Below are 21,784 nucleotides of genomic sequence, written 5' to 3'. Positions count from 1 at the left end.
TCAGCTGGAAATGGAAGTCACCATTTAGGCTGCTTAAAGAAATGCTCATCAAACTGCAGCCTTGTGGGCTCAAACAGCACTTTCCATGCCTCCTCACCCTCATCTCCTCTCCACCCCATCAGTGCAACAGCACTGCTGCTGCTTGAGGGTCTGTGCAGTGAACCAGACCCAGGAAAATGACTGGAGTTAAATATAACCTTTTTCTTTGGTCGGGGTTATTTTTAACATAGATCAGTTTTCCGATCCAGTTCACCACACAGCCCCTAACAGGCACGCCAGCACAGGCAGGGACACGGGGCTGTGGAGATGGGGGTCTTTGAACTGGCAACTGCTACCCTGAGCAATCGGTCAGACAACACAGGATTAGCTCCACAGCAAAAATGGTCTCAAATCTATCAGGTTGGGGCATAATCTCTCAGTGATGTAGATGTAATGGCAACGGAGTTACCTGTTGTTTTGTCATACCCTGAGAAATTAGGCTGCAGGGAATATGCTGTGTGAGCCAGAGTCAGGGGCTCCCCCAAAACAAAGGGGAAAGTATAGTTCCCCCTGCAATAAATGTAATTACTTAGAACAGATAAATAAAAGGAAGGAAGAACCTCTCATCATGCTGCAGATAAAAGCCTGCCAAGAGGAAAATAAGACCCCAGCAATGGTCAGTTTGGAGCCAGAACTGCTCTCAGCAAAGCCCACCATGCAGGAAGCACAGGGACACGTGTTTGTTCACAGGCAGCAGAAATCCCAGAGGAGGAGGGGAGTGGGAAACACATGGAGCCTGAATGATGCTAATCAGTACCGCAGGTGCTCCAGGTCTGTGGCAGCAGAGGGCTGTTAATTGCTGCCTGTGGGCCAGTGAAACGTTTCCAGCGAGCAGGGGGCCCTCCTGGCACCCGCTGTGCCAGGACACAGGGAGCCAGCCAGCACCAGAGCAGTGTGCTCACGCTGCTGCCCAGCAGCATGGGGCAGCCATCCTGCCATGGGGCAGCCAGGGAACAGGCCAGCGTGTCTGGGGGCTCCTTCCTCAAGCCAGGGTGGGCAGCCAGCGAGTCTGGAGGGGGAGAGCTCAGTCCAGTACAGGTGACCCCTTTCTCCTGGCTGCTGCTGGAGTTGGAGATGTAACAGCTCCATGGACTCCTGATCCTGCAGGGGGATTTCTCAACAGGTGGTTCAGATTAGCTCCTCATTAAGAGCTGCCCGAGCAGCACCCTCATTAGGAGAGCGCAGCGGAAACCTGAGCGCGGAAGGTTTGGCAGATGAGGGGCCAGGGCACTCGGGGCACCCGCTCCTCCTGGCCTCCTGCCCCTGAACTCTGATACCACTGCATGAGAGCAGAGCTGGAGGCAGGAGTCTGGCCCTTGCAGCGTCCCAGAGAAGGGGACAGCAGTGATGTTGTGTCCTGGAGTGCTCCCTGCCGGAGGGAAGGAGGCGGTGATGCCTTGGTCACAGGGTTTTATCCTCCAGCGGGGAGGAAGCTGGACCAGCCTCCTTTTGCCACCTCCATGGTCAGGAAGGAAGTTTAACTCCTGTTTGGTTCTTGCTTTTGTTGTTCCAATGAGCGTCTGCTTCCATCCATCCAGTAGTTTACTGGTTTGTGTTTGTGTGGGTTTTTAACCCTGAGTTGAGCACTCTCATCCCCAATGGACTGAGGTGGGACACCAGGCAGAGAGAGGCTCCCTCTGGAAATCAGCTTGTTTCTGTGCCTGAAGTGTCTCAAAGGGCCCATGCAGCCCTGTTGCTGCCCTGCAAGTGCTGCAGAGACTAAATGCAGTTGTGGATGTTTTCTGCAGTCCTTGGGGCTCACTACACTGTGTTTGTGGTTTCTGCTTTTCCCTTTGCTTTGCTTTCTAGATGTGGTAGGATGACACCCTTTGTTTAAAAGTGCTTTGTTGATGCCAAATTTGTGGTGGGTTGATCTGGAGCACGCTGTGGATTCTGTGTCATGCCATTAAAGCACAGGGTGCTGAGTGTGCCCTGCAGGCTTGGAGAGGTCCTGGTTTGAACACTGCAGGGTGGATGTTGTGTTCCTGTTTCCATAGGGCATGAATGGTGGAAGTTGTATTAATCCAGGGAAAGGGAAGGTCTCACCTATGTATCAATAATCAAGGAAATTGCAGTGCCAGGCTGGCTTACATCTACTGGTTTGAGAATGCAAAGGCTGATGGTCACATCCTCATTAAAATATCTTGGCATATCAAGTTTGGTGGTTGGTTCCTGCTCACTTCTTTCTGACTCTTTTGGTTCCTACTGCAATTTAAAGGTTTATCAAGAAAGTAATAGGAAAACTGTGTGACAGTGGTCAGGATCAGGTCTGAAAGGAAGCTGTTTGCAGCTCATGAGTAGCAGATGAGAGGACAGAGCTTTTGAGAGAGGGCTATAAAAAGAATCAAAAGTGGAAATGTAGAATCCAATTCTCTTGGTACTTGACCTCGTCATAGTACAATCCTGGGCATCCTGGTGTTTGGATATTGATGAGGGAGGAAAGGTCTGAGAGACAACTGGAATAATCATTCTAGGGAACTGAAAGGTTTGCTTTATAAGAAAATATTTAATCTAACTGTAGAAATGTGGGAGTGTTGTGTAAGTGTCTGAGGAAGTCCATAAGGTAAAGGCTGGAATGTGACTGAAGAAAAGGAGAATTTATGTTCTCCCAGAAGAGCATAAGTAAGAATAATTGGTTGGAATGAGGGGATGAGAATCAAAATTTAAACTGATTGTGAGGAGAAGCTGGCTAATCTCAAGGCACCTGAACTCACAGAATGATTTCCCTAGGAAAGAGATATACAAAGTAAAGTAATAACATTTTGACAAAGGTATAAAATGGAAAAGAAGAGAATGGTTCCCTCCTGGTGAGATGTAGCTCTGGGTTTCACCTTAAAGGATCAGCACAGAATAGGTGGTTCTTATTGCCCAATCTGTCCCTAAATGCAGGATATGGTCCTAATTTTGTCAAGAATCCCATGACCCTCTCTTGGATACTTCTGTATGACTGCTGGTGGTTGAAGCATAATTCTCTTAATTATTGTTTCTGCTGTAGATGATGCATGGTGCTCATCTACAGAGAACTGGAGTGGGAGTTTGTAGGGCAGCACAGGGCTGTGTAGGGGAAGGGGAGGCAGAGGGGGAATGAATGTACAGTGAAACCAGACCACATTCTAGGTGTTCATCAAAACACCCCCAGGTTCCATTCCTGGGCAATGAAACAAGGACAAAATAGTAATCATGGTGCCAGAATATTTGGGTTTTTTTTCCTGGGGATTAATAATGGGCCTGGAGAAGTTGATGGTCTGAGCAGCAGCCAGCGGACCCCGGCTGATTTCTAATCCTCAGGAAATGCCTTCTGCCTAAGTGGTGGTTGCTGGTTATTTCTGAAAATGAAGCTGGAGCAAACTGTGTGTACATTGTTCTTTCCTGGTTGATATTCCCTGCTGATAAGGCACACATATCTTGGTCACAGGGATAGGAGTGGCTGGAGGATGACTGATACATTTGTCTTATAATTAAATTAAGGTAATAAAGGTAATTCCACGCTTCATATACATACCTCATACTTTATTGGAGAAATAGGAGCAGGCAGTCCCTGGTCTGGGAAGCCTGCAGTCTTAAGTGGGATCAAACACAGCCTTGCAGCCTGCTGGCAATGGGGAGGTGAGAAAGTGGGGCAATAAAGAGCCAGGTGTCCTTGAATGAGAGAACTGGTTTTGGGACCCAGCAGGAAAACTGTCCAAACAAATAAACGAGAGCCAGTTCAGGGGAGATTAGCACACAGAAATTTTGAACAGGAAAGGAAAACATTCCTAATGATACCTTGATGCAAGGCTGTACCAGACGCTTTTCCTACTGAAGTATTCTGTGTTTTGCAGCAGAGACAGGTTTGGCAAAGTAGTCCTCTCTTCTCACACTTGCAGTCAGAGCTCTGCAAGCTGGAAGAGGTAGAGGTGTTGTGGAAGGGTGTCAACAGCCTGAATCCTTTGCCCAGAAGGGAAGAGAAATGTGCACGGTGCATCCCTGACAGAATGGAAGCTTGTCTAACCCATCGCTTCTCCCTCCATTGTCCTTGTATCTGTAGGATTTCATTGCTTGGCAAATAACTTCCCTTTCCATCTTGCTTTTCATCTAGGAAATCATACATACAAATCCTTTTTTTTCCTCCCCCTTTTTTGTTTCCTCACAGTCATTCATTGTAGGTGTGCTTTAATATTTCCTCCAAGTAAACCTGCCTCTGCTGGGCTTTCAGTAAGCCAGTGCATTACAGTTTTTGGTGCATCATTCTGTTACAGGTAACCCCAAATGTGCTGAGCTCAATGGAGAAGCAGAGGCGCAGAGAGGAAGAGGAGGAGCGCCAGATCCTTATAGCAGTGCAGAAGAGGGAGCAGGAGCAGCTGCTGAAGGAGGAGAGGAAGAGGGAGATGGAGGAGAAGGTCAAAGCAGTGGAAGGTAATGTGTGGCCAGTGTGGAGCAGGAGTGGAAGCTTTCAAAGTCAAGACTGAGATCTTGAATTCAAGTCTGCCATTTGCATTCCTCTGCTGCCAGACTTGCTAATGAGAATCATTTCTTGCACTTACCTCTGATAAATTGGTCTGACTGTAGTTTCTTTTCCTTTGTTCCTGTAGTTTCTGTTGTCTAAGGCACCTTTAGACTGTGTTGGTGTCTTCAAATCATGCTAATTTTCTTCCTTGCCCCAGATGTTCATTTTTTTCTCTTGCTCTTCATGTTGTTTCTCAGTTCTGTCTCCCCACTTGCCTTGTCATGATTTCCCTGTGTGCAGGATTAGCTTTGCTCTCACTGGATAGCATTTTTGGTTCTTTTGGCCCAGTGCAGGATGAAAGAATTCTCTTTGAGGAGAAAGGGAATGGGATAACATGGGAGTAACAAGAGTAGTATTTTTATATTGCTACTGGCCTTATCAATTGGAGAACTAAAGATGAAGGGACCAGGCTACACAGAGCACCAGAAGTGGCAATTTCAAGTGTTGATCTAAAATGTTTGTGGTTATGAATTTAATGTTGATTTAAGCTGTTCTGGAACAAACAGCCATGTTGTGTTTAATACATCAGATCAAGGCACAGACAGCAGGCAGTCAGTACATGTAGATGTGGGTGTCAGAGCAAACTCATTTCTGACCACCTTCTCTCTGTTGGACTCCCTTTTGGGGGATTCCATTAGCTGCTGCTTTTGCCACAGCTAAATAGCTGTGCTATTGTAGTTCTACAGAAAGGCTGAACATCCTCAGAAAACTCTGGCAATGTGGGGCAGTATCAGTATCATAAGTCCAGAAGTGGATGAAGAATCAGAAAAGGAAAAAAAAAATATTAAGTTCATGCAAGCCTTGTAAACTTTCCAAAATGAAACAGTTTGCTACCAGATGTTTGGTAGGAGGCCAGATGTTATCTAAGAATAGCTTCTTTTACCTGCTTCCCTTTCTAACCTTTAGAAAAACCAATTACTTCCTTGGCCTTCATGTATTCCTAGTTGCTAGTCTGAGCTAATCAGGTGCTTTTAAACTGAGACTCGTCCAGCTTCCATATCTGCCACAGATATCTGTTTCCTTTGGCAAATTGCATATTCTTGTGGTTTAATGCTTCATCTCTATAGACAAAATTAGTCTTGAAGTTCCACAAGAGCTGCAAAGATAAATGCTCCTGTAAAATAGTTTTGTTTTTGTATAAGCCACTTCCTTTTCTGGATAAATGCAACTAGTACATCATTAGATTCAAAGGCACCAGAACCATGCAAAGAAACTGGCATGAAGTTGAGCAGTAGCCTCTTTTAAGCCAAGTTAGCATATATTCATGCTTTTATTGGCATAGGTGCTTTAATTTTGTTTTGTGCAGTTTCTTTCCATTAGTTTAAACTCTTCCCTTGTCTATTTAGGCTTAGTCAGGAGAAGTTTCCTTTTAAGCTGATGCAAAAGCTGTTTGCAAAGGTTATGCTGACTTGTTCAGTTAAATCACTACAATATTTTTTATCCCTAGAACCAGCAGCTACCCAGGTAAAATTGCCTTCTTAATGATTTTTTTCTTAGTGCCAGGCAAACCACCACTAGCATCTGCTGTCATGACTTGTGATAGAGAGGAAGTGATTAGAAAATTATGTCATTTGTTTTACTTGGTTCAGACTTGTTAAAACTGGACATACTACAACAGAAATTTTAGCGTAACAAAGATTTTCTTCTAATTTTCAGTCTTTTTGGAATACAATATTACTTTTATATGGCCTTCTGTAGAGGGGAGATGTGAAGTATCTTCTCTGTGATGAATTTCACCACCTTCTCAGTTTTGGATGCTATTCCTGTTTTTACATCACATTCCTGCATCCAGCCCAAGATTACACTTCCCCCAACTCCAGCCTACCCCCCAGGTAGCAAGTTTCCTGCTGGGCCCATCTGTACTCTCCTGAATTTCTCAGCTCAGGCAGCTTTCTAAATTTCTACCACAACAACAGGTTACAGTTTCCCAGTTCTCTTTCCAGATGCTGCTTCAACATAAATCTCTCACATATATGACTTTCTAGCTGGTTGAGGTACTTTTTAGGGAATAATTTAGATTTTGAAAGCTGCTGGGTAGCACTCAACCCAGGCCAACAGTATGAGAATGAGCTCTGCCAGTGCAGACTCAGATATTCTCTGTTACCTGAATTTGGGTGTTGGGCTTTTGGTCATGAAGTTCTCTTAGATTCTGTAGGATTCTGTTTTAGATGCAAGTCTTGTAATCCCAACTTCAGTGCTACCCTGAGTCTTCTAACAGGAAATTTGGGCTTTCTTTTACCAGTCTTTGACATAGCTGCCAATGGATGTCCCTACAAATACTCACCTTATAGCCATTCCTTCTTTTCTTGTGCTCTCAACCCCATCTCAACTTTATTTTCAGCTGACAAAGTAGAACTTTAATAAATATTTTGCCACCAGGGCTGATACCTCTTGAGTAGTTGGCATTTTCCAAAGGCAGAGCCTCTGCTAGAGGGTGTTAGCCAAATCTTTCTCATCTTTCTTTCACTCTGGGTGTTCCCTGATGTGGCCTGTTCCTGTGCCCTCTCTCCCTGAACATTACTTTCACAGAATTCTGCTCCTACAGGAGGTTGGTCCAACCGCAGGTGTTTCACAAGTCAAATGAATTCAGATTTCCTATAAGAAAAAGGAAATGAGGTTTATAAAAGCCCATAAACTTTCTATTATGAAGCAATCTGTTAGCCAGCTGTCTGGTTGCAAACCACAAGTTCTATTACCAGCATTGCTTCTTCCCGTGGCTCACTTCTTTAAACAAAAGCTGTCCCAGTGGCCCTCGTGTGTGGCAACTTGCTCCTCTGGCTGCTGGCCATGGAGACCTACCTGAGCAATCTTCCCAGAGCCAGCCTTGGAGGTTAACAATGACCCCAGTTACTCACTTCCACTCAGCTCAGCTGGTAGAACTTCCCTTGGCATTGCTCTTCATCCCATTCAGTGCAAAGGCAGCTGCCTCAAGTTCACCTGCCTGAGGTGAAGCTTCTAAAGGAAGATAACAAGCCAGCTCTTTCCATAGTGCTGAGCTGTGCTTAGAACTGGCTGTTTAATTTCCCTCTTTGTGCCTCACCACTTCTGGAAGTTGCCTAAGGCAGCATCTGTATCACAGTGATGCTTCAAAATTGGTGACCAAGGGAGGATGATGAGGCATGTTAATGGTGCACTGTATTCTCGCCTCAGCTGCTCCTGGGCTGTTGCTGCTTCTGCTGAAAGAACAAGACCATCTCCCTGGAGTTCCTGAGAGCTGCGGGAGTACCTTCTGTTTCCCTGCAAGGTGTGGGCAAGGAGTGCTAAATGGTTTTTCATCTCTTCCCACTGCAGAACGGGCTAGGAGGAGGAAGCTTCGTGAAGAGCGGGCCTGGCTGCTGGCACAAGGGAAGGAGCTGCCCCCTGAGCTTTCCCACTTGGATCCCAGTTCCCCTGCCAGGGAAGAGCGAAGGACCAAGGATATGTGAGTACACAATGGGGCATTGCAGCACACAAGTGCATTGAAGCAGGAAGTATGGTGAGGAGAGGAGTGTCATCATTGACAGGAATGCAGAGGGAGAAGTGAGGCTGGAAGAACAGTGAGAGGAGCAAGCTGAGAAACATCTGGGTTTGGGCCATATGAGAGGAGTGTTTATGATGAGGTCTGTTTGCCAGAATTATGGCACTGCATGGGTGGAAAGGAAGATGAAGTACAGAGCATGTCTTACCTATCCTCAGTCTGCATATTCACTGTGGTGCTTCTTATTACAGCTTTGAACTGGATGATGAGTTCACAGCCATGTACAAAGGTCAGTCCCACTCCAGCTTTCTCAAAGTGAAGTACATCTCTGTGTGTGTGAGTGTAACCATTCACCTTTCTCTTGCTACTGGCAGTTCTAGATGTGGTGAAGGCTCATAAGGACTCTTGGCCCTTCTTGGAGCCCGTTGATGAATCCTATGCCCCCAACTACTACCAGATCATTAAGGTATGGGAAGTGGCCCAGACATCTTGACTGATGCACTTTGTTGGCTGGGATGCAGTTTTTTGGAAGTGTTTTGGAGTTTTATGGGCTGTATTGCTCTCACAGTCAATCTCCATGATTCTAGCAGTCCCTTCTTAAGAGTAAAGAAAACCAAAGATGGATTGCTGCCTCTCTGAGAGCATCCTCTGCTGCCCATGCCCTCTCTGAGCTCTGACTTTGTAAGCCCCACTATGCCTTCTGTAACTGAAGGGAAGTTTGGTTGTGTTCCAGGCCCCCATGGATATCTCTAGCATGGAGAAGAAGTTGAATGGAGGTCAGTACTGCACCAAGGATGAATTTGTGGGTGATATGAAGACCATGTTCAGGAACTGTCTTAAGTACAACGGTGAAGGCAGTGGTAAGAGCAGTAAGATGCTAAATTCATCTATTTGCAGTGCTCAGCCAAGCAAGCAGTGCCCTCTTCCTCTTCACCAGTGCTTGATTTGTGCTTCTCTCTCAGAATATTTTTGAGAGACCAGATGAAAGGCAATAGTTAGTGAGACCTGCATTGGGTTTTAGTGAGGCTTTTAGCACAGTTTGGTCATGCTGAATTGGGACATGCATGGCATCCTAAGGACTGCCATGTTGGTAGATGGTGAAGGCAGAACATACCAAGAGAGGAGAGTCTGTTTCTTTCTGAGCTCATTCCTTCATGTGCTTCTGTGTGCCAGTATGCCCCTTTTCCTCATAGTTACTAATACAGACTTGGAAAACCTTTGGGAGTCTGGCTAACTCCCAGTGTTTGTTGAGCACCACAGGAAAGTGAGGAGTGAACCATGCCTGCCCTTTTGATGGAAAATGTAGCTTTTAGGTTGCTCAGCTATTGAAGGAACAACCTGGTGGTGCAAATGGGAAGTCCTGGGTTTAATTGCCATGCCAATGTGTTGGCTTAGTTAAGAAAAATAAGAAATCAGTTTCTTAAGATAAGAAATCAATTCCCATATGGTGGGTCATCACTGCTGACTGTCTCACCAGCAATACCTGGTAAGAAAGGGAGAGCAACATTAGGAACAAATCAGCTTGTTGCTGTTGGCTGCAGGTGAAAGCATACCTGCCCAGCCACTGGGAGAGCTCTGTTCCTCAAGGAACTTCAGGGTTAGTTTAGTGGAAACAACTGGAAAGTCACTTGCTTCAAGGCCTTGTCACCAACACCTCTCACATCTTTTCCTTTCTATCCACTCAACAAAAAAAAGTAAAAGCTCATCTCAGCAGAACTGTCCAGTGGAAATGATGCAGTGGGAACACTGGTGTTGGCAATAGCTTTTGTGTCAGGGTCAGCAAGTGCTTTGGAAACTACCCGGATAAATGTGTTTGCTGATTTTCCTCTGTCTTGTGGCCACAGCAGAGATCTGAATGAGTCCAAGAAAAGCCTCTGAAAGCAATCAAATAGCATTGCTGGAAGTTCACATTTCTTCTCTCAGCACTCTTGCTGGCTAAATGCAGGTCACACATCTCTTTGAGCAGAGGTGGTGCTCCTCCTAATGTAATTCTTGGCACTGGGCTGGAACACTGAGTTAATGCTGACTCTGCAGGCCCTGCTGCCAGTGGTACTTTGTCATGCCTGTGTGCCTGTCCTCCAGTGGGGTTACTGAACAGAACTGATGCTGTGTTGCTTATGGAGTTTAGGAGCCAAAGCCAACTAGTTAGGAACAAAAGTTTTCCTTGGAGAAACTTGGCAGAGGGGAGATGATTTATCTGATGTTGCATAATTGCTTGATTGCTTCTCTCCATGAGGCTCTGACGCTCTTGGGCATTTTTGACTGCAGAATATACAAAGATGGCTTACAACTTGGAGAGGTGTTTCCACCGAGCAATGATGAAGCACTTCCCTGGGGAAGACGGAGACACGGATGAGGAGTTTTGGATCAGAGAGGACGGGAGACGAGAGAAGAGGAGCCGGCGGAGCGGCCGCTCCGGCACGGGCAGTGTCTGGACTCGATCGCGAGACCCCGACGGGCCTGCCAAGAGACAGCAACGCCTGGAAAACGGAGGAAAACCTCCACCATACCGAGCTGCTTCCAGGGCTCCTGCTTCCTCCTCCTCTTCCTCTTCCTCCTCCTTCTCTTCATCCTCTGTAGATGACCCGAGTGGCAACTCAGCGCAGAGTGCTCGAGAGGTGGGCCCTTCCAACGGGCGAGGCTTCCCCCGCTCGCTGCAGTACGGCGGCATGCCCAGCCCTGTGCCACACCCTGGGCAGATGGTAAGGGGCACTGCCTGCTCTCCTTGGCCATCAGGGAGGGAGGGAGGTAAAGGGGGATGAAACTTCCCACCATGAAATCCTTAGTGCATGCAGGAGCCTTTTCCCAGAGATAAAGGGTCAGAGCTGCGGTTCCTCCAAGTAAAACTTTTCAGCCCTTAGATTTAAACTGGTACAATTTAAGGTAGGGGCAATCTCCTAGTGTTTCCCATGGCTGGCATGTCCCAGTGTAGGCTTGCACAAACCAATTCCCCCAGTTCTCTTCTCTTTTTGGAGAGTAACCCCTGTGTGCATGGAAAGCTGCACATTGCTTCTCTTACCCCCCAGTTTATGAAGCTGAACAAGCTGGTCTTCTTTTGTCTCAATTGTTTACAGATGCCTGGTAACTTTGTGCCATCTGTGTACTACTGCATTTCATGCCTTGAGTATTTATAAAAGCAGTAAACTAAATCAAACAAAGGCCACCCTGGAGTGCAGCAGTGACCTATCTTTAGCCCAACGTTTCTTCTCTGAATGCCACCTGTTCTGCTTCCCTTTTGAGCTGCTCCTCACCCATCCTTCACTGCCTTTTCCATTTTAACCAGTGATAGCTTGTGGTGTGATGTATCTGCTGTTTCCCTGAGATCCAGGCTATCCCTTACCCTTTTAGCTAGAGATCAAACAAAATTTTTAGAGTGATTCTTGTGCTGCAGATAGTGGGAGGCAGAGTATTTTGAAGGAAATCAAACACATTCCCTGTGTCTTCCTGCTTCCATACTTCACGGTCCATTCCTGTTCTTGAAGCAAACCACTGCCCCCTCCAGTCTTATTGCTTCTCCTCAGTATTTGGGTGGCGAGTGTATTGCAGCCTTAAGTTCAGGGCTGAGTGGCTGAGGTGTGACAGTGGCTTTGATAAGGCTGTGTCACCTCCTGGAATAGAGTGTACAGGTTTTCCACTGTACCTCCAAAAGAGTCTGGCTGTTTATTTGTGTGGTTACTCCATCCTTGGCTTCCCCTCCCCTGCAGTATTTCTGCTGGTTTTATGCACTTCACAAATTACTTTATTTCTCCTCCTTGCACCCCTCCCCATCCCTCAGCGACCAGCAGTACCTGGAACGTTCGGCCCTTTGTGCGGCTCCGATCCCACCAAACTGTACGGCTCTCCACGCGTGCCCGAGCCCCATCCCGGAGAGCCAGTGCAGCAGCACCAGCACTTTGCCATGCAGGTAAGGCCCCACCAAGGGCTGCAGCACTGTGGGGGCTCTGGCTGAGACGGGGCTCTGGCTGAGACGGGGCTCTCACTGATCCCCCTGTCTGACTCTCACTGAGGTGGCTCTCACTGAGGTGGCTCTCACTGATCCCCCTGTCTGTCTCTCACTGAGGTGGCTCTCACTGATCCCCCTGTCTGTCTCTCACTGAGGTGGCTCTCACTGATCCCCCTGTCTGTCTCTCACTGAGGTGGCTCTCACTGATCCCCCTGTCTGTCTCTCACTGAGGTGGCTCTCACTGATCCCCCTGTCTGTCTCTCACTGAGGTGGCTCTCACTGATGCCCCTGTCTGTCTGTCACTGAGGTGGCTCTCACTGATCCCCCTGTCTGTCTCTCACTGAGGTGGCTCTCACTGATGCCCCTGTCTGTCTCTCACTGAGGTGGCTCTCACTGATCCCCCTGTCTGTCTCTCACTGAGGTGGCTCTCACTGATCCCCCTGTCTGTCTCTCACTGAGGTGGCTCTCACTGATCCCCGTCTGTCTCCGCAGCCGGCCGTGGGACTGAGCGAGCACCGCGGGCACCGCCTGGCCACTCCGGACAAGCAGGCGTGCGTGGCCCCGGCCCACGTGGGGCTGGGCCCCCGGCTGGGCTCCCTGCAGCTGGGCCACGACGCCGTCTACCCGCCGGCCCAGTTCCAGCAGGGCTTCCTCCCGCCGCGCCACGGCGGGCCCGCGGGGAAGCCGCCGGAGGGCTCCGAGCTGCCCCCAGGACACGTGTACCGGCCCTACAAGTACCTGAACCGGGCACACCCCGCCCTGTGGAACGGCAGCCACGGCCCCGCCGGCCAGGCCGCCGTGGGGCCGGAGGAGAAGGCGCCCATGGGGCCGGGGCCCGCACTGCAGCCCCGTGTGCTGGGCCACATGATGGACCCCCGGGCCCTGCGGCCGCCGCTGCCTCCCGGCCAGTGGAGCGAGCAGTCCAATTTCCTACCTCACGGGGGGCCTCCCTCAGGGTACATGCGCCCGCCCGGGAAAGGCGCCGGCCCGAGGATGCCGCAGCCGCCCGCCGCTCTGTTTGGGGGGCCGCCTCAGGTTCAGAGAGGGTGCCAGGGCGGGGACTCCATGCTGGACAGCCCGGAGATGATCGCCATGCAGCAGCTGTCCTCGCGCGTGTGCCCGCCGGGCGTGCCTTACCACCCCCGCCAGCCGCCCCCGCCGCACCTCCCCGGGCCCTTTCCCCAGCTGGCTCACTCTGCCAGCAGCCAGCCCCCCAAACCCGGCATGGGCAACGGCAGCTCCCAGGACCCCCCCGGCCACGCCATGGACATGGACGGCAGCCAAGGTAATGCCCCGAGTGCCCGCTGCAGCTGTCACCCCCACAGCTCAGAAAGTAATTCTAATATTGATGAAATATTTCTGGGGGAGCAGAGTTTCTACACAGCTTTATTTTTTTTTAATCTAAATTGAAATGTGTTTTCTACTCAGGGCATTGCTTAGGTTTTTCTAGGACTGTTTTGTTTCACTGTAGCCCGTCAGAGGTCCCCTCTGTCCCAGCTTTACCTGCAAGTTATCAGTGTGCCACGAGGTGCAAATGCAAAGCATAGGCTGTGATGCTGCTAGAGCTCACCTGGAGCTAATATAAAAATTGGATCTGCAGAGAGTTGGGTAAGGAGAGGAGATGTTATGTGAATAAGTGACTTAAATATACTCCTTTGAGTGTGTGTCAGTACGGCTTTTCCTCTGAAATGCACATCTGCTTTATGAGCTCTCAACATCTTAAAATCTTCACACACCAGGACTGCCCAAAAGCCCTGAGCAGCTGTATCAGTTCAAGTGAGATGGCAGCATATCATGCATGCCCTCACCAGTTTCTTTCTGGTTGAATTTCATTTGTTTTATCCGGTAAACTACAGATAATAAAAGAAAGAACCTTAAAAATAAAACCTAACATAGAGATCAAAAAAATTCAGAGATCAAAAAAAATTTTTTTCATTAATTCTAGCTGGTAAACTAGAGATCAAAACCCTTGTATCTTTTATCAGTCCCTTGTGTGCCTTGCTCTAAGAGGAAACTCTTTCCTTGTGTGGCATTGCTTAAAAGTTATCATCATAATTTAGCTTGCTGGATACAGAACAGAGACAGGGGGGAAAGCTGAGTGATTGCAGGACAGAGCAGTTGCATCTCCAAACCACAGTTGGTTAAAACATGCCTGTGATCAGCTCTGCAGTATCTCAGGGTGTGGTGGTGCTTCTGCCCAAGCTGGGTGCAAACAGGGTTTGTGGAGGGTGGGCTTAAATTTGATGTTAAGAAGAAATTCTTTACTGTGAGGGTTGGTGAGGCACTGACACAGGTTGTTCAGAGAAGCTGGGGATGCCCCATCGCTGGAAGTGTTCAAGACCAGGATGGAGGGGACTTTGAACAATCTGACCATGGCAGGAGGGAGCTAGATGATCTTTAAGGTCCCTTCCAACCCAAACTATTCTATAATTCTATGACCAGAAGGGATAAGGCAGCCTGAAATCAGGCTGAAACCAACACTTGATGTCACTGTCATGTGGAACCCAACTCTGCCTCTCCTTTAGGCAGCCTCTGCACACCTCTGTGTCAGGCCAAACATGTTACTCCAGAGGGGCTGTGACTTGGCAAACTGCAGTGTCCACCTGTGCCATCTTTCACAGTGAGATGCAACCTCATGAGCAGTTTTTAAAAGAGCACTTTTAAAAGAAGCAGCTATTAAAGATGGCCCAAATTTGTAAACATCAGATATGTGTTTAACTTTCTTCCCTGTCTTTCAGTGGAGACGCCGGCGGGCGTGGACGAGAAGGCTCAGTGCATCGGCATTCCCGACGGGGCCTACGCCAAGCTGCTACCTCAGGCCAAGCCCCCGCCGCCCATGGAGTGCCCGCGGCGCGGCCTGCCCCCGGACGGGGAGGGGGACGGCCCCGGCCCCAAGGGCGACGTGAAGGCAGGGCAGGGCAAGGGTGCCTGGGCGGCAGAGAGCGGCTACGGCGGCGAGCCGGGCTGCGTGAGGGAGCTGGCGCCCGGCTCCGACAGAGGGGCTCCCCTGCCTCAGAACGGGGAGGGGGCCGAGGGCAAGGGGCTGCCTGCCAGCCTGCTGGAGAAACCTCTCTGCGGTGGGGGAAAGGCTCTGCCCGAAGCAGCCGTGCCTTGCATGGGGCAAGCTGTGGATGCCACCCCCATGGGCGCCACCCCCAACCAGTTCCATCCTCTCTACATGTCCGGCCTGGACTACCCGAATTCGGCCGGGCGCTACCACATCAACCCGGGCCTGCAGGGCTTCGGCCCCATGATGGGGGGGAAGCCGCCTCCTCCCGCCTCCCACGGCCAGCATTTCCCCCCGCGGGGTTTCCAGCCGAGCGGCGCCCACCCCGGCGTCTTCCCGCGGTACCGGCCGCCCCAGGGAATGCCGTACCCCTACCAGCCGCAGCCCCAGCCCTCCTACCACCACTACCAGCGCCCGCCCTACTACGGCTGCCCCCAGGGCTACTCGGACTGGCAGAGACCGCTGCCCCCGCAGGCCAGCCCCACCCCGCCGCTGGCCAGGCCCCCTTTCCCGGAGCGGGGCCTGCAGGGCTGCGAGGCGCTGGGCGCCGCCATGGCCTCGCCCGGCCGCATGGACGTAGCAAGTGCCAAAGAGGTTTCTCCGAGCGACGGGCAGGAGCTGGCGCCTGAAGATGACAAGTCCGAGGAGTCCCAGGAAAGGCCGGAGAGTCCCAAAGAGTTTCTTGATTTGGACAACCACAACGCAGCCACCAAGAGGCAGAGCTCGGTGGCGGCGGGGGAGTTCCTCTACGGAGCGCCCCCGCCGCACCTGGGGACGGGGATGGGCTTCGGCCCCTCGGCTTTCCCTCCCCACGGGGTGATGCTACAGACTGGCTCTCCCTATGGATCCCGGCATCCTGCCAGCCACTTCCAGCCCAGGACGTACGGATCGCCCATGAATGCTCACCTGTCTCACCATCCGGCCCCCAGCCAGGCCAACGGCCTCTCTCAGGAGGGGCCCCTGTACCGCTGCCGAGAGGAGAACGTGGGTCACTTTCAGGCCCTGCTGATGGAGCAGAGAGGCACTGGAGGTGGCATGGGGGGGCCACCCCAGGACTTGTATAGACCCTCGGGGTAAGATGGTGTTTTCTGCAAGAAGGCAGGGTGGGAGGGGGGTGATGCCTGGGTGGCCATCAGTGTTGGATACCCTTGAAGGGATATGGCTTCAAGTCACAGGAGGTGGCAAGTCAAGTTGAAAGGCTAAGAGGTGGCTCTTGGACTCTTGGAGTAAGAGTGCTAAGATGGAGAGAGACTCTCATTGCATCTCCTTAAAACAAGGAGCACTCGCTGTCATGGAGAACCTGTTAGCCTGTCCCATCCATCCCCCACACCAGTGCTGAGTTTCCTCTGATAGTGTTTTGTTAATGTGTCATCCAGGGTTAAACATCTCCTAATCACATGGACTCTTGCCATTTTCTTTGCAAATGTTTTGTTTAATCTTGCTTGTAGTGGGGCAGAGTCGCTGACTAAAGTGGAAGTTTGCCTCTTGTTATGAACATCCTTAATGTTGCCCTCTTTTTCCCTCCTCTTGCTTTGCCCCTTCTCTCTGTGTCAAATTTCCATCACAGAAAGTTACTTCTCACTGAGACTGCATATCACATTTTATTCCCAAGTGGAAAACTGCTACTCCAACAATTCCCTCTTCAGTTTTTATGAATGTGCCTCAACTGTTACTGTTTTGTCATCACAGCATCAAGTCCTTCCTTCTTCTAGTATTCAGAGAATTTGGCTTGAAGCTAAACCATTGAGGAGGGAATGGCATGGGTTGAGGGCTGTGTTTTGGGGGGAAGCCAGACAGAATACACAAGACAAATGCTTGTATGCTAATGTTGCATGTATGCCTTCAGTGAAGTAGTTTTAACCAAGAGAGGGGATTTGCTCCTGACATTCATGTGCTAAAACTCTCTCCATTCAACCTGACTCCAGAATGCAAATGCACCAGGCTCAAGTTCCTTTCCCGAAGATGCCTATAGCAACCATGTCCCGGGAAGATTTGACATCACAGAAACCATCAGCGTTGCCTCTGGATCAAGTAAGGGCTGCTAGAGAGAGCAGGGCTGAAATGCAAGTCTTTCTCTTCCCAGTGGTTAGAGGATTGAGGGTGGGAAGAGCTAGAGGAAGCTGTGAACTTGGGGCAGATCACTAGTGTTACCTTTGAGCTGGTTGCATGCAATCACGAGATTATTCCTTTCTAAAGCTGCCAGTTAAAGCCTCCAACTCTTGTTCTTCCTCTTCCAGAGCTAGTCCAAGAAAGGACAGACTTCATGAAGATGAAAGCCACACATGAACTGGACAAGAGAGAGGAGGGGCAGGCCTTGCTGCCACCCTCCCCTCGCCCGAGCAGCACGGAGCTTCCTGGGTCTGTGGAGCACGGAGCCGTGCTGGATTTTGTGTTGGAAACCTTCACTGGTGCCGAGCAGCTGGCTCACCATCACAGGGCACCCCAAACTTGTGGCTTTTGGTGACTGCAGACTGCGTCTCATTCAGGGTTTGAGGGATTTTTCGGGTGGGGAGGGCGGGGGTGGGGGTGAAACTGTCATTGACTGCTAAACTCAGGTATATTTTTCAGGGTGGAAGAGGACGATGATGGAAATTTACTTGTAGTATTAACGTGTGTGTTTTGGAGCTGGATCCAGTTTACAGAATTTAACCTGTTGCCTTTCTAAATAAATTTCTGTTGTTCGTGAATGTATTGTACATAATGGGGGAGGGGGTGGGCCCAGCTTGTAGTGGGCTTAGCACTGGAGGAATTGTTAACTGTTTACAATCATATCACACTGAAATCTTTCAGGATAGGGTGAGGGTTTGGGGGGGACTGGGGAGAGGTGAGGAAATGTGTGATGGATGACTTGCTGTCCTCCTTCCTGTCCTCTGCAACCAAGACACAGCCCCATGGTTGGTTGACTTAATAGTGGGAATTGTTCAGGAGCATAACATGTCCTCCTTTTCCTCTCGCCTTCTTCCTCCTTCCCCTCTCACCCCCACCTCCACCCCTCTGGATCCAGGGCCTGAGTGCACTTCCATCTCCTGTCATCATGGGGAAACAAGGAAACCAGGACCAGGAATTGAAACCAGGGCAGGACACCCATGGCATTGTCCCTTCTGCTGGTATAGTTTCTGATAGAAGAAATGTGTGCTCTAGAAAACAGAAAATGGCTTAACTGGTAATCTTAAAACTTATTTTGGTGAAACCAGTGCAGCTGCAGGTGGAGCAGCACCTATCCAGTAGAACAAATTTTGTGTACATCTGTACTGCCCTGCTGCCTAGGGAGAGGAGCCAAGTCCCCACCTGTTTCTCTGACCCTGGGCTATATTCACTTCTTAGCAGCAGTGAAGCAGAAGGTGCCACAGGCTTCCTGAGCAAGAGGATGCCTTGGGGGAATGCTAGGATTACTGCAGTGTGAGCCATTTGTTAGATTTGGCATTTGCAAGTTGCAGGTGAATTGGAAAGCACTCAAGCACTCATTCAGAGTTAGATGTTGAGGTTGGTTGGCTCAGAAGCTGAGGGACAAGAGGGCTGCATGCTCGAGCTGAGTTGGTTTGATTTTGTTGTCAGGCAGCAGGTCCTACAAGGCCAGTGTCAGCTTCCCTGAGCACAGTGGCATTACTGTACCACTGCTGTTCAAGTGAGTTCCACAGAAATTTCATCTGCATTTATTCACATCTTAAAGCTAACAAGCAGTTGATTATTCTAGGGGAAGCTGGGGTAAAATAGGGGAGTTGTTAAATGATGAGACTGGGTAGCAAGAGCCTCTTGGAGTGTAGCTCTTGTGAGCAGGCTGCTGGTTGCACTGGGAGAGGACAGTGCTTAAAAAGAGGATCTGCCAAGGAGTCAGAGTATGGCAGCAGAAGGACAGAGCAGCATGTCCTTTAGTCTGTGCTACCAGCTAGAGGAGGAATATTGTCCCCAGTTTCTGGAAAAATTTCTGTCTGCTTTCTTGTCTTGGATGGTGCTATCACCTATATCTTTATCTGTCAATTACATCTATCAATGTAATGTGAATGACTTCCATCTATCTACATCTATCTACAGATGCCATTACATTAGGAAAGAGAAAGTGGGTTTTTTGGTGTGGTATGGTTTTTGGTTTTTTTTTTTAATTTGTATTCATCTGTCAGGGAGCAATTGTGACTGGTGGATTGATCTAAACTGGAAGAGATGATCCTGAAGGTTGACCTTTGACTGAGAAATGGGTAACTGCTTTCCCCAGCCAAGAACATTATGTTATGTCTCCTCCAAATTTGCCCCAAATCTGGCTCATCAGCTGGCAGTGGTTTTCAGAGCTGCCCCAGCTGCTCCAAAAGGCAGGCCTAGATCCTTTACTGAACAGTGCCACAGAACCAATAGTAGATATTAATGAAAAATTGTGCAAGTATAACTCTTCTTTAAGGCAACAAACTTGGGACAAACACAGTTGTTTCTCCTTGTAAAGTAGTCTGTATTTCACTGTAGATATAAAAATGAATGGAAATAACAGATTTTAAAACAGAGGAACTGGAAAATATAACTTGTAGCAAAGCATTGAAAACTGGAAATGTGAATGTAGATTCTGCAATGCCCTGCCATACTTCAGCCTGTCTTCTGTATCACAGACAGCTGAATAATAAAGAATAGAGGGAGCTGTGGCTGGGCTTTCCTGAGGACAGGACACACTGAGGTGGAGAGGTGCTGGTGGAGTCTTAGATCAGAGTTTCCAGACTTTCAAAGGCTTTGTTCATAAATGAGGGCTGGGGATTTTTCTTTCCCTCCTACAATATCTAGGGATCCCCTCAAAATCAGAGCTTAATCTCGCTAGGTACAATCTGAGCAAATCACTGAAAACTGATTCCCCTCAGAGGGCACAGCCCTGGGAGAGGATTGCTGGGCTGGAATACCCCTGCAAATGTAAGGAGGAGCAGATAATGTGAATTTTATGATTTCCAAACCATGCTGCTTTGTGGATGTTGTTGAAGAGAGGTTTGAGGGATTTAGAAGAGTAGCATTGCAGCTCTTTATGATGTTCAGAGTGGTGTTTTTGTTGTCCATGGGTTGGCTTGCAGTGCAGGAGGAGTGTAGCTGCATTTTAAAATAACATGGCTTTTGAGTGCCATACTTTGTGCCATTATCTAAATTTTTTAACACAATAGAGAGAAACTCTAATGCATCCCCCAGCATTGCTGTAGTACAATGTATTACCAGGTGGTCCTTTTTCAGAAAGCATCCTGAACTAGTGTCTTTGCAAAATTTCCTGTAGCTATTACTTTTCCCATCTGGAGGATGTGTTTTGCTGTAATTATGGATTTCATGTTAAATGAGATTATATAACAGGTAGAATAACTATGAAATTGACCATGCTCAAGCATGACAAAAATTTCCAATATTCTCAGAAGAGCTTTGTATGCTACTCTACCTTTTTAGCCTCTTGCTTTCCCCACCACTTCTTCCTTTCTAAGTGGTGTGGGGTGTTCCCAACCTCCTGGGATGTCAAGTTGCCTTTGCAAAGGCCATTGTATAAAATCCCCCTGAATCTTTGGGCATCTTAGGTGCTACAGGCCCTGGCAATTCAACTGGAAAGGGCAGTCACTGAGGCTTCACTGTGAGTTTTAGCTGTGTTCAGAAGTTTGCAGTCTATAAATTCCATGGTGTGACCCACCAAACCACTCAGTAGCAATCCAAGGCACCAGCTGCAATGAGGAGGACAAAAGAGGAAAGTAAATTTGAAGCTTCAAATTGGTTTGATTTGTGACTTTGAAGTAGATGGAGACACTTTTTCTTGGAAGCTTCTGATTCCTTTTTGTCTGCCAAATGCCTTTCCCATGCAGACTTTCTGAAGCAAATAGCCTGTGTATATTTTTGTAAGTGTGGTTTCTCAGGGTCTTGGAGAGCTATCAGCTTTATGATGTCTTATCTGAAAGCAAGTCACAGAGGCTGTCTTTCATTCTGCTGACTGAGGCAGCTCCCCTGCAGGTTCTCACCCTAACACTTCTCCATTTAAAATGGAAGTATAATTAGAAAATAACCTTTCATTGTTTTCTCCACTGATCTCTGTCAGGCTTTTGTTCATCTCTCTGTTCAACCAGGGTGGTTTCTTTGTTCTTGATAGCTTTGTTCTGCTTTCCTTTTCTGAAAAGATTGTGTTGCTGTATGCTCTGTTAGATTTCAGAGAAGGTGCTGAAATGAGTGACAAGGAAGAGTCATCCCAGAGGGTGGCTTGGAGAAGACCAACAGTGGAATCTGTGATGGTGTGGTTGATTCTGGCTCCCCTTGCTGCAGAGCAGCCATGCAACTGGGTCTGCACTTGATCAGAGCAGCCCCTTAGAAAATTTTTATTGTGGTGCATTAGTGGAGGAATGGAGGAGTTTGCTCTTGCACAATTCCTGTTTCACTTTAAGGTGGGTGCTGGTGCTTGCAGAGCAGTTGTGTGAGTGCCAGGTCCTTCCTGCAAGGCCAGGATTGGGCTAGCAGGCTGTGCAAGAAGAGCTACAGCCCCTGTGAGCTTTAAGAGCCTATCCTTATTAAAAGGGAGAAAACATCTCAAATGTTGCCCTCACAGCCTGTCCCCATCTGTACCTGTTAAGCATAGATGGGGTGAGCACGCTGCAGAGGAGATCTCTTTTAGCCAGCACATAATGAACTGCATGTTCTGGTTTCCACTCTGCCCACCTGCCACTCTGAAAAAGAGCTGGGGAGGGGCCCCTTTCCAGCTGTGCCCCAATAGGAGCTGCTGAGGACAACCAGGGCAAGGCTCATCCACCCCTAGGCAGGGAAATTGGGGACAGGGTTTAATGCATCTGAAACTAGACAGTAACATCCCAGTGTACCTTTGAAGTCACTGTGCTGTGCCCTTCCCTTTTTGGTCACTGTCTCACCTTG

At 48.9% G+C, this 21,784-nt stretch overlaps 1 protein-coding gene across 1 annotated transcript in view; it reads left to right on the top strand.

The window, feature by feature from the left end:
• LOC130265343 (chromatin remodeling regulator CECR2) overlaps nt 1–17,420 on the top strand; it is a 91,147-nt gene extending 73,727 nt beyond the window's left edge. Inside the window, exons 9-19 of the mRNA XM_056514385.1 lie at nt 4,278–4,434; nt 7,817–7,946; nt 8,234–8,271; nt 8,357–8,448; nt 8,716–8,842; nt 10,251–10,684; nt 11,758–11,886; nt 12,418–13,210; nt 14,664–16,005; nt 16,858–16,963; nt 17,170–17,420. Coding sequence (XP_056370360.1) covers nt 4,278–4,434; nt 7,817–7,946; nt 8,234–8,271; nt 8,357–8,448; nt 8,716–8,842; nt 10,251–10,684; nt 11,758–11,886; nt 12,418–13,210; nt 14,664–16,005; nt 16,858–16,963; nt 17,170–17,175 — 3,354 coding nt within the window. The 3' untranslated portion in view covers nt 17,176–17,420. The remainder of the gene's footprint in view (nt 1–4,277; nt 4,435–7,816; nt 7,947–8,233; nt 8,272–8,356; nt 8,449–8,715; nt 8,843–10,250; nt 10,685–11,757; nt 11,887–12,417; nt 13,211–14,663; nt 16,006–16,857; nt 16,964–17,169) is intronic.
• Nucleotides 17,421–21,784: the final 4,364 nt, after the last annotated feature.

Source organism: Oenanthe melanoleuca, chromosome 1A, assembly GCF_029582105.1.
Source record: "Oenanthe melanoleuca isolate GR-GAL-2019-014 chromosome 1A, OMel1.0, whole genome shotgun sequence".
In the NCBI taxonomy this organism is placed as follows: Eukaryota; Metazoa; Chordata; class Aves; order Passeriformes; family Muscicapidae; genus Oenanthe; species Oenanthe melanoleuca.
This window is presented reverse-complemented; position numbering and strand designations above follow the sequence as displayed.